Source organism: Panthera pardus, unplaced genomic scaffold (genome assembly GCF_024362965.1).
Source record: "Panthera pardus isolate Hobbes unplaced genomic scaffold, ASM2436296v1 HiC_scaffold_27, whole genome shotgun sequence".
In the NCBI taxonomy this organism is placed as follows: Eukaryota; Metazoa; Chordata; class Mammalia; order Carnivora; family Felidae; genus Panthera; species Panthera pardus.
Window position 1 is genome coordinate 67,406,739 of NW_026526843.1, and position 12,534 is coordinate 67,419,272.

Sequence of the window (12,534 nt, forward strand, 5' to 3'; positions counted from 1 at the left end):
TCGATTGGGCGTCCGACTTCAGCTCAGGTCATTATCTCACAGCTCGTGAGTTCGAGCCCCGCGTCAGGCTCTGTGCCAATGACTCAGAGCCTGGAGCCCGTTTCAGATTCTGTGTCTCCCTCTCTCTCTGCCCCTCCCCTGCTCATGCTCTGTCTCTCTCTGTCTCAGAAATAAATAAAAACATCAAAAAAAAATTTTTTTAAAAAGAAATAAACAGAATTGTATAAAACACTGTCAGTCTTCCATACAATTTTATTTTCTCCCTTCAACCATAATAATATGATATCCAAATTTTGTCTTAACTGGAGGGTCTGTAAACACAGGCTTATCCAGCCCACTTATGGGCAAGGCAAATGCTGCTTCTTGAAATGGTCCCACCATGGTACCTCTGGTCATCCAACCCAAGTCACCCTGAAAAACCCAAAAGATATGTGATGTCAGGTGGCCCTCCAGAGGAAACAGTTCTACAGTAGCTTGAGAATTTCCCAACACAAATGCTAAGGTTCCTAGTTTTATTTGCCTGGGCTGTAAAGAAGTGGGCCTGACAAGGACAAATGGGTGAAAGAGATCCAACCATGGACTGAACACATAAGCACTCACAATGCTGCCAGGTGTCTCAGCTGTGCGAGTTTGGTCGTGCCTAGTCTTAGACAACAGGTGCCCTGTACACAACTGTACATTTCTGCTTTTAAGATCTTTAAACCAAGATATGGCTAAAATTAAAGGCAGAACATAGAAATAACCCCTACCACTGTGTGTCCTCCATGGGGGATAAATGAAAACAACACCATACCCCTTGCCTGGCTTTATCTTCACTATACTGTATGGCCACTTCATTGAATCTCATTCCAGATTTCAACTTTTCCATGGCTTCCATGATTTTCCCATGTTTTTCACACAGAATGTGTCTGACCTACAAGGAAAAAGTATGGTCACATAATTTGAGAGACACAAACAATTCCTTTTCTCACAGTACAGCAGTCATGCTGTATTACCCCCAGTAGTGAAAAAATAGATCAGGTTACGGCAACAAAACCCTGAAGTCTGCTCAGTTGGGCGATGGCCACAAGCTCGTTTCCCATGTCAAGACACTATCTCAGAACTCTGATATTTTTTTAATTAACTTAAATTTTTTTTTACTAAAAAAATTTTTCAGTGTTTATATTTGAGAGAGTGAGCGAGCGAGCGCATGTAGGGGAGGGGCAGAGAGAGGGAAACACAGAATCTGAAGCAGGCTCCAGGCTCCGAGATGTCAGCACAGAGCCCGACATGGGGCTTGAACTCACAAACTGTGAGATCATGACCTGAGGAGAAATCGGACGCTTAACTGACTGAGCTCAGGCACCCCTCAGAAATCTGATTTAGATGGAAAATGGGCACCTGGCTGTGGGAAGCTACTATCTTAACCATGTACTTCAATGGTAACAGGAAGAGGAAACAGAATAGTTGAAAGCTTGGGCCTTTGAGTCAAATCCCACCTCTGCTGTACAATTGCAGGCATTTTTTTTCTTTTTAAAAAATTTTTAACATTTATTTTTGAGAGACAGAGCACAAGTGGGGGAGAGGCAGAAAGAGAGGGAGACACCGAATCCAAAGCAGGTTCTAGGTTCTAGGCCATCAGCACAGAGCCTAATGTGGGGCTTGAACCCACAAACTGTGAGATCATGACCTCAGCGTAAGTTAGACACTTAACTGACTGAACCACCCAGGTGCCCCAATTGTAGGCATTTTCTTAAACCTCTAAGTGTTTCCCCCTTTGTGCACTGAGATAATAATAGTACTTATGTGTTCTCATAGGGTTGTGAAGACTGAGGTGATGCAGTCAGTATTCAATAAAGGTTAGCTGTTATTTCATCAGAGTGGGGATGATATTTAAAAACCCACTAGGAAATATTTTTTATGAAAAAAGGCCCAAGGTATAAAGCCTCCTCACAATTCAACACTTTGAAAAAGTATCGTATGTTGATTAAGAATACTCAACCCTATAGAAGTATTCAAGTTTGACCTATGTTTACATAAAGCCATGTGTTTTTATTAAAATCACTCTATCTTGAAAACTGGTTTTGTCAGGGTAGCCATTTTGCAGGATTTCCAATTTCTCAAACACAATCCATTGTTTCATATTGTAAGTGATACACTGGGATGGGGGCTAAAGGTGTCTCCCTTATAAATGGAGACAAGCAAATCAAGGTTGTCTTCAGGGTTCAACTATTGCAATTGGGGGCAAGGGGATTCTAGGCCCACAGGAATAACTTCCCGATGGAGAAGCTACACAGGAGTTAGGAACATAGATAGCAAAGGAAAGAATGTGTCAAAAAGCAGGGTTCAGAGAGGCAAAATTATATAGAATGTACAGGATGTACAGAATGTACTGTCCCTGGCAGACAGGAACAATCTGGACACTAGAGATACATGTTGGGAAACAAGGACAGTTCATCAAGACCTCAAGTTGGCCTGGCCAAAACAGCTTCTAGGATGCCCCCCCTCTTTATGCTTCTACACTCACAAAGCAACCTTCTGGTACAATTACTGGGAACTGAATTACAGTATTCATGATCACAGAAAGGGGAGACCACCCAGCACCTTATACATGAATAAACAAGTATTTTGGTCTGGACAGTCTGACAGGTTACACATAATGAGTCTGTAGTACCTGTGGGGTTTGCAATGTGACCAACTGGCAACTGTGTAAGGCTGGCATCTTAGAAGACAGCCAACCCTGGGGCACCTGGGTAGCTCAGGTGGTTAAGTGTCCGACTCCTGATTTTGGCTCAGGTCATGATCTTGCTGTTTGTGGGTTTGAGCCCTGCGTCAGGCTCTGCACTGACAGTGCAGAGCCTGCTTGGGATTTTCTCTCTGCCTTTCCTGTGCATTCTCACTCTCTCTCTAAATAAATGAATAAACTTAAAAAACAAGAGAGCCAACCCACAGAGAATTTGGGAGTGATTAGCACAGAGGTAGCAGCTGACACTATGGGAGGTGATGAGATTGCCCAGGAAGGTTACGTAGAATGAGAATAGGAGAAACGTAGGTTAAAGACATCCTCGGAGAACACTGATGTTTAAGCAATAAGCAAGGAAAAAGCTCAATAACCATAATATAAAAAGAAAGGCCAGAAAGGTAGGAAAGGTGTGTTAATAGAAACCAAGCCAAAAGAAAGTTTCAAGGAGGAAATGGTCAACAGGCTTAAATGCGGCAGAGTGATCAGGTAAGAAGTACAACCGATTTAGCAATGAGTGATTGATGACCTTAGCAAAAGCAGTTTCAGAAGAGTAGAAACTGCAGAAGCCAGATGGTGGAGGGCACACAGAGAGAGGGATAGGAGGCAGGAAGGAAATCCGTGTGGGGTACTCCCCCAGCTGAGGTAGAAAAAGAGAAAGGGCTCTTATCAGAAGAAAATGGTCACAGACATGTATATATGTTATTTTTATTTTTTATTGTTTTTTATATTTTGCTTTAAAAATTTTTTTTTAAATGTTTATTTATTTTTGAGGGAGAGAGAGGGAGAGAGACAGAGCACAAATGGGGGAGGGGCAAAGAGAGAGGCAGACACAGAACCCGAAGCAGGCTCCAGCACAGAGCCCGACGCAGGGCTCGAACTCAAGGACTGTGAGATCATGACCTGAGCCGAAGTCGGATGCTTAACCGACTGAGCCACCCAGGCAGCCCAACATGTACGTATTTTAAAGGTCCCTGGGCAGAGGTCTCAGAATGAAGGGAAAGATGCAGTAAAGAGGGAAAGGTTGAAGACAGAGCAAAGAAACAGGGTGGACATAATGCAGGATAAGGCCTGGTACTCAGAGCCCTGCTTGAAAAACTTATTAGTCTTAAAGAAAGAAAGATGAGAAGACAGAGAAGGGAGATGTGGGTGAAGAGAACTTTGTTGGAGAGGGGGCCAGAAAGCCAACGAGTTCCTCACAATAGATCAGGTTTCCATTTTCTTCTGAAAATTTAACAATATTTAAAAGTTATTATTTGCTAGGCATGTGCTAAGCACTTCTCTCATGAAATCCTCACACCAACCCTGTGACACTGGGTCAGTGATTGTCAACCCTGGCAGTATTTCAGAATCGTCCTCAGTGCTTTTGAGGGGCACCTGGGTGGCTCAGTAGGTTGAGCGTCCGACTTTGGCTCAGGTCATGATCTCACGGCTTTTGAGTTCCAGCCCTGATCAGGCTCTATGCCGACAGCTCAGAGCCTGAAGCCTGCTTCAGATTCTGTGTCTCCCTCTCTCTATGCCCCTCCCTCACTCATGCTCTCTCTCTCGCTCTCTCTCAAAAATAAATAAACATTAAAAAATTTTTTAAAAAGATAAATAAAAAATCCACCAAGGTCCAGGCCCCATCCTCCAGGGATTCTGAGGCAGCTGGTCTGGGGTGGGACCCTGGACATTGGTAGTTTGAGAAGCTATCTAGGCGAATCTGATGTACAGCAGGATTGAGAAACAATGGACGAAGTTATCTACTGACGGACTGGAGCAGGGTGGTGGATGGCTTGAAGTGAGTGGCAGAGGACTGCTGAGTAGTACTGAGAGCCTAGCTAAGGTTAGAGACCAGGAATTAGTGGTCCCAATTCCCAAGGCTGTGTGACTCTCCAGCAGGGCCCAGCAGTTCTGGGTTTAAATGTAAAGGAAGTAGGGGCGCCTGGGTGGCTTAGTCAGTTAAGCTTCTGGCTTCGGCTCAGGTCATGATTTCACAGTTCGTGAGTTCAAGCCCGTCATTGGGCATGCTGCTGTCAGCACAGAGCCTGCTTTGGATCCTCTGTCCGCACCCCCTCCGTCCCTCTCCTTGTCTCTCTCTCTCAAAAATAAACAAACATTAAAAAAATTTTAATGTAAAGGAAGTAGACCACTGGATGATCTGGAGTTGGTAGTCTGGCAGGTGGATGCAACAGCTGACCAAAAGGAAAAAGAGTCGGGGCTCCAACATCCAGTGGTCAAGCTCTCTGATCTAATTTCCAGCCTACAGGACATACAGGGCTTGGACAACAGACAGGAAGCCGGGAGACGGTGGGAAGAACAGGCAGGCTTGAGGGCTAGAGGTCCATATGCACAGAAGAACAGAACAAGACTGGGGGAGGCAGGAAGCAAAGGGGTAGGAAGGAAGCTGTGGTTGGTAGGTGGATTTCAGAATCTGGATAGCTCTAGAGACACAGGGCAGGGTGTGGGCTCAGGAGTGGGATTGAAAGCAGGATGGCAGGATGTGGAAGGAGCCTAGCCCCTAAAAGACTGGAGGGTTCCAGGGTTCCCTTCCTACTGGGACCTTTCCAAACACCAGAAATAACTCAGATGTCCTCTAGCAGGTGAACAGTTAAACATACTACGGCACACCCATTCCATGGCACACTACTTAGCAATACAAAGGAATAGACTATTGATAGGTGAAATCTCCGGAGAATTATGCCAGTGAAAAAGCCAAAAGGTTACATATTGTGTCATTCCATTCGTGTAACATTCTTGAAATTATAAAATTACAGAAATAGAGAACAGATCAGTTGCTGCCAGGGGTTAAGGACGGAGGGAAGGTGGGGGAGGAAAGTGGGTATGGCTATAAAAGGGCAACAAGAGGGATTCTGGGGGTGATGGAAATGTTCTGTATGTTTACTGGATCAACGTCAACCTCCTGGTTGTGCTGTGTACTAGAGTTTGATGTAACATGTTATCGGGGGGAAACAGGAAACAGCACATGTACCATTTCTTACAAGTGGAATGTGAGTCTCAAATTATCTCAAAAGATGGGGTGCCTGGGTTGATCAGTTGGTTAGGTGTCCAACTCTGGATTTTGGCTCAGGTCATGATCTCACGGTTTGTGGGATTGAGGCACATATCGGCCTCTGTGCTGACAGCTTAGAGCCTGCTTGGGATTCTCTGTCTCCCTCTCTCTCTGCCCCTCCCCTGCTCATGTGCTTGCTTTCTCTCTCTCCCAAAATAAAATAAAAATAAAATAATCTCAAAAGAAAAAGCTTAGCAAGAGAATTTAGTTCTAATCAAATTTCCTATGTGCCACTTCTTTCCACATACCTCATGCACAGCCACACTGAAATCATTTTTTTCCAGAAAGAGCAAGAATCCTCTTTGAAGCCATGTGCAGCGGAGCAGTCTCTTGTGTTGGGTGCTTGTAAAAGTCAGCATATAAGGTGAAAATTGTATATGGCCAAAATTCCCTACAATATCCCTTATGAAGATGCCATACTGGAGACCAACATGTCAGCCCTCATCAAACCCAACACAGCCTGTCTCCCCAGACTGCGGCAACAATGACAACTTCTTCAGCTGAACACCAGATGAAGTACTTGGTTTATATTTAGGGACCACGTTTTATGAGAACTTCTCTTTGGATACCAGAATCCCACTTCACATAACTGGATGCTCATATGAGAACAGAGGTCTACTATGGAGAAGCTGATTAATGTCTCCTACCTCACTTTCTCTGGGCCATAGGGTCATCGAGTAGAAAAGTGGGTAGAAAAGCCCACACTGTTTCTATGCTCCCTCTCTCTTTTTTTTGGCTGCGTGTGCATGGCTGGGTTTATACGATGCAATCCACTACTCCACTTATTATACAGCAGTGAAATTTATCTTTACCTAACTGCTCCAAGTATACTGTGATAATAGAAACCATCTCTTACCTGCTGGATTTTTTAAAGATTTTTTTAATGTTTATTTATTTTTTATTTAGAAAAATTTTTTTTTAACGTTTTATTTATTTTCAAGACAGGGAGAGACAGAGCATGAACAGGGGAGGGTCAGAGAGAGGGAGACACAGAATCTGAAACAGGCTCCAGGCTCTGAGCAGTCAGCACAGAGCCCGATGCGGGGCTCGAACTCATGGACCGCGAGATCATGACCTGAGCCGAAGTCGGCCGCTTAACCGACTGAGCCACCCAGGCGCCCCTAATGTTTATTTATTTTTGAGAGACAGATAGACAGAGTGTGAGCAGGGGAGGGGCAGAGAGAGAGAGACGGAGACAGAGAATCTGAAGCAGGTTTCAGGCTCTGAGCTGTCAGCACAGAGCTCAACGCAGGGCTCAAACTCATGAACCATGAGATTGTGACCTGAGCTGAAATTGAAAGCTCAATTGAATGAGCCACCCTGGTGCCCGTTTTTGTTTTTGTTTTTAAATACAGAAACCATCTCAGTACACTGCTTGGCACAGGGCAGATGTCACTAAATCCTTATTGAATGAATGAATCCAAGTATCGGATCCCATACTCTGAAACAATGAAACTGCCTTGTTACGTAGCACTAAGTAGTAAGGTTTTGTTTTCCCAGGGCAGATAACACTCCTCTGTACTAGGTCAAGTACTTCAAATAGTTATTTGTGATTGCCTCCCATCCCAATGTTCATGGTCAGGTCCCTGGACTGTAGCTTACCAATTGGGGGAGCAACATAAAATATTAAATATTATTTCCTTCTGACAAACAGTTCATTCATTTACTGGGAAGATCTAACTTAATACATGTTAAGAAACAATACAGGGGCGCCTGGGTGGCTCAGTCGGTTAAGCGTCCGACTTGGGCTCAGGTCGTGATCTCGCAGTCCGTGAGTTCGAGCCCCGCGTCGGGCTCTGGGCTGACAGCTCAGAGCCTGGAGCCTGTTTCAGATTCTGTGTCTCCCTCTCTCTCTGACCCTCCCCCGTTCATGCTCTCTCTCTGTCTCAAAAATAAATAAACGTTAAAAAAAAAAAAAAAATTTTAAAAAAAAAATAAAAAAGAAACAATACAAAGTATGAAGAAATTCTGGATGTTTGAGGGAACAGTTGAGAAATAAAATGGAATTACTTTGTGACACTGGTCCCTATTTTCCAATTTTATGTTATCTTGATTTCATATCAGTAGTAGGCTAGCCTCTTTTTTTAAGTTTATTTTGGCGGGGGGAAGGGGCAGAGAGAGAAAAAGAAAGAGAATCCCAAGCAGGCTCCACACCGTTTCAGTGCAGAGTCCAATGAGGGGCTCGATCACGACTGGTCATCATGACCGTGAGATTGTGACCAGAGCTGAAATAAGAGTGAGATGCTTAACTGACTGAGCCACCCAGGTGCCCCAGTAGTAAGTAGGCTAGCCTCTTAGAATGGGTTAAGCATACTGTCTTTTCCTTTTCTGGGTACCAAAATAACACATGTATATGTATGTTATTTATATTTAACATGAAAGAAAAGGAACTAGTAACTCACCTTTACTGCATTGCCACCACCTTTGGGACCCTGAGCCTTCTTGTCAGAACTGTCACTCCCAGAGGCTGCTCCCCCTTTAGAGAAGAGATCATAGGTACTCATTTAAAATGCATCTTGATATTTACAGAAAGGTCCAATACAAGAGGAGTGGATACTTCTGTCATAGCACCATGCTTCAAAGGGGCACTCTGCCACTTTACTACATGAAGCTACAATTAACCTGTGACTCACCTCTCTTAAAACAAGAAATTCATGCCCACATAAGCCCTTCGTAGAAAACAGATATACAAGTGAGTGTGCTAATGGATGAATGAGAGTGCCAAAAGTCTGGTCCAGATTCTCTGGACCCAATTTGAAATCCTGCTTCTAAGGGCAAATCTCCGAGCTCCTGTAAGATTTTTTTTTTTAACATTTATATATTATTGAGAGACAGAGAGATATAGAGCATGAGCATGGGAGGCGCAGAGAGAGGGGGAGACACAGACTCTGAATCAAGCTCCAGGCTCTGAGGCTGTTAGCACAGAACCCGACAGAGGGCTCGAACTCACAAACCGTGAGATCCTGATCTTAGCCAAAGTCGGACGTTAACCGACTGAGCCACCCAGGCGCCCCCCTCCTGTAAGATTTCTAATAAGCACTGCAACTATGTATTTGAGTACTCACAATTCCAATAAGTAAAATCTCTAAGAATCTATTTTAAATAAAGATCAAATTTCCCACCACCCATATTTGGCTAAAGAATGTATTCATTGTCCAAATTCCTGGAGTCTCCTGCATTGCCTATTGATACCTTACTAAGAAAAGTTGTCGGTATTCAGATTAACCACCACAGGCAGCATCTTACATTTTACTATTATGTCATCTCACCACTACACCAACTTTGTTGTTTGTGGCAGCATACTTACTTTTAGAGGCTCATGTTCCTAAGAACTACTGCTGGATTAAATGTTCAGTTCAATAAACATTTCCTAAATAACTATTAGACACTGGGCATACAAAGATGAACAAGCCATGGTATCTTCCTTCAGGAAATTCATATTCTACTGGGGAAGACAGATACGTAAACAGATCATTTCAGGAGAATGACCTGTGATCTATGGACAGAAGGCTGTGGAAGCACAGAGAGCCATTTTAGCCAGTCAGGGAAGGTTTCCTGGATGAACAGAAGCTAAGTGAAGAAAAGACAAGGATGAGGAGACACCCCAGGGTGGTCAAACACCGTGGTGTGTATGAAACTATGGATGAATCCAAGTCTGAGGTGGGAATGCTGTGAGATAAGTAAGCCCTGGGGAAATGGCTGAAGGTTAGGGCATGAGGGCCTATGAGCCCCACTAAGGAACCTACAATAGGGAACCACTGAAAAGTTTTAATCAGGAGATTCCATCTTACTTGTCTTAGTATCTCCAATGCCTAGCACAGTACATGGCACACAACAGTTGTTCAATAAATGTCCAACTAAACTGAAAACCCAAAATGCTGATCGCCAAATGCCTAGGAAAATGTTACTGCCAAAGGAGTTTTATTACACTAAAACTGCTGTACATTCACTCTTGAACGATGATGCATTCCTGTTATCCCAGCCTCTCCCCTGCTGGATGCTGGCATCTTCTGACTGCCACCACTTCACTCCCTTTGATTGACTGAGGACTCTGGCAGCAGTTTCAGGCTGCCTTTCCATCCTCACTCTTGCCATCATCTTGGATGACCTCACCACCTAGGCTGAGGAATCACCCAACAACCTAACTTCACACTTCTGGACCTCCCTCCTCCTCAATGTCCATGCCTTCTACTCCAGGCCACCTGCTCCCAAGGGCACAACACGATGGAACTGTGCCACCGAGAACTAACAGTTCAGTCTCTGGCTACAACTTCATGTTCTTCCAGCCTTCTCATGCCTCACTCTCACAACACTGGCTCTTTGACTTCACAGAAATCACTCCCAACTTCGGTACCTTTATCCTGATGTGTTTCCCTGGGCTACCCATTTCTCCTTCCCCTGCCAGTCTAGACCCCATGCTCGATCATCTGTGTTCCTACTGTCACCCTTAATTCACTTGTTCTGCTATTCTATTCTCATTGTCCAACAAACCCTCAACCTTGGCTCAAGGCTACACCTAGCTCTTTTCAATCTTATATTGTGCCAGTTGCAAGTTACCAGGTAAATCATGACTGTGCAGATTGTGTCCTCTACAAATTCATGGCCTTCAACCTTAGGCTCTCAGCCTTGAGGGCTGATCCTTTTATTAGCGTTTCCTTCCCTTTCCCATCACCCCCAATGACGACTCCAAACCTTTACCACTCTTAAGAACCTCACTCAGTCCTTGCCCCTCGGTCTTAAAAATTACCCTTGCCTTCCACTTTAACAAGAAATTGAGGCCATGAATCATGATATCCTATAAACACCTCCCCATTGTGGCCCCAATTTTTACAACCACACCCATCCTCGTCTCTTTCCCTATGGCCTCGAGCATAAAGTGTCCTTTCTCCTATTCAAAGGTCAACTTCTCCACCTCTGTCCTAGACCCCATTTTCTCCAACTTCACTCCTTCCGGCCCCTTACCTCTCTAACTCTACCGGATCCTTTACGTCAGCCTCACTCTTAAGTTTTCCCCATTTTGAAGAAACCATCAAAACTTCCTCTTAGTCCTTTGTCTTCCTCTATCTACCATTTAATTCCCCTGCGTTTTCAATAAAGGCTTTCCAGAGAAGTCCGCACTGTCTCCAACTTCTCACTTCCGGGTCAATCCTCTAGTCACTGGCCACCCACTGCCCCGTCCCGGGCCCTGGGGGTCGCCGGTCAGCTTCCTCCCCTCGCTCCTCATCCGATCCCATTCTCTCTGGCTGCTTTGGCCGCTCTACCTTTCCCCCCTTTCCCGGAACGGCTTTTTCCCTTGGGCGGCATCTTCGAATCTTGGGGCTGTACTGTCAAAGGCTTCGGTTGCCTGACAAAGCCCCTTCAGGCCCCACGGGCATGTCCGAAACAAACGACTGAAAACGGCATCGAACTTGACAGTTTTTGCTGTGGCCCTGGAAGCAGGCATAATTTGAGGCAGACCCGGTCCTTGGGCCCGCGGACCAATGGAGCTGAAGATGTCTGACCAATAAGAAGTTAGGTTCTGTTAGAGGGGAGGAGCCAGTGGTGAAGCAGGGGCGGGAAACCCCGCCTTTGCGTTTTTTTTGTTGTAGCTGTTCCTTCTATCGCACGCCATTATTTGAGCTAGCTCCCATGCTCCCTCACTCCCCCGCCCATCTCCTCCACGCATGCGTAGTGGAAGGTGCGGGCCTCTGCAGTCCCTTGGCGCCGGCTCTAGCCAATCCCGCGGGGCCGCCAGACAAAGGGAAAGGAGGAAGAGCCGCGGTGGTTGCCCCCTCCTCCTGCTCTCTCCTACTCATAGGCCTTGCTCTCTCTTGAGGTTTTTCATTTTTAAATTTTATTCTGCAGTTGTAGCTGATTGGATTTAGAAGATAGTTAAAAAAAAAAAAAAGCTATCACCCCTCTGCCTCTTGCAGAACTCTGTCATGGAGAAAAATTGGAAGCGGTCTAAATGTTCCTCAGTGGGGTATTGCTTAAATAAATAATGTTTCAATCACACAAAAGGATATGCGCCATTTAAAATAATGAATGTAAAGCTGTCTGAAAAGCTGACACAGGAAATGGACTTAAGGAAGGTTACAGACCAAGCTATAGAATATGATTCATTTTTTAGAAAAAGTATATAGTGTGCTCTATTATATATGCATAAAAGACAGGAAGGCTACCTAGCAAAATGTGACCAGTGGTGCTAGTACAGGTTGTTGTATATGTTTCTGTATATTTTCCAAATTTTCTGTAATGGTGCAGTATAAAATACTTAAAAGCATGGATTCTGGAGCCAGACTGCCTGGCTTCAAATCCTTGCTCCAACATCTGGCTACTAGCTCTGTGACCTTGAGGAAATTACCTCATCCTTCTTTGGCTCAGTTTCACTATCTGTAAAATGGAGTTGATGATAATAGTACCTACTCACAGGGTGTTAAGAGAATTAAACAAGTTTATATTTGTAAAGCACAGAAACCAACGACTAACTCATAGAATGTTAGAGTAAGATGAATGAGTTTTGAATTTGTGTCCCCACACTTTCTTCCCTTATCTGTAACCCCTCTTCTCCTGATTTGTATATAAGGTCAAACCTTTTTCTTAGGCTCCATAAGATAGCTGTCCCAGCTTGCCACTACCAGCCAGAACTCCAGTTCAGAGTTTAGTGTTTGGATACAGCCTTGCTGGACTGGGGTGCTTCATGCCCAGACCAAAGGATCAAGCATTTTTGATACTGTGCCCACCCCCAACTCATACATAACAAGCAGCCCCCTCTTGTACTGCT

The 12,534-nt window shown here is 44.6% G+C and overlaps 1 protein-coding gene across 1 annotated transcript; it reads right to left on the reverse strand.

Moving 5' to 3' along the window:
• Positions 1–232: 232 nt before the first annotated feature.
• On the reverse strand, positions 233–11,163 carry PIN4 (peptidylprolyl cis/trans isomerase, NIMA-interacting 4). Its single transcript, XM_019428725.2, has 4 exons — positions 11,033–11,163; positions 8,174–8,247; positions 794–913; positions 233–411 (listed from the first exon to the last, which is right to left on the reverse strand). The coding sequence occupies exons 1-4, from the start codon at positions 11,073–11,075 to the stop codon at positions 253–255; spliced, it is 396 nt and encodes a 131-aa protein (XP_019284270.1). The 5' UTR covers positions 11,076–11,163; the 3' UTR covers positions 233–252.
• Between the last annotated feature and the right edge of the window lie 1,371 nt (positions 11,164–12,534).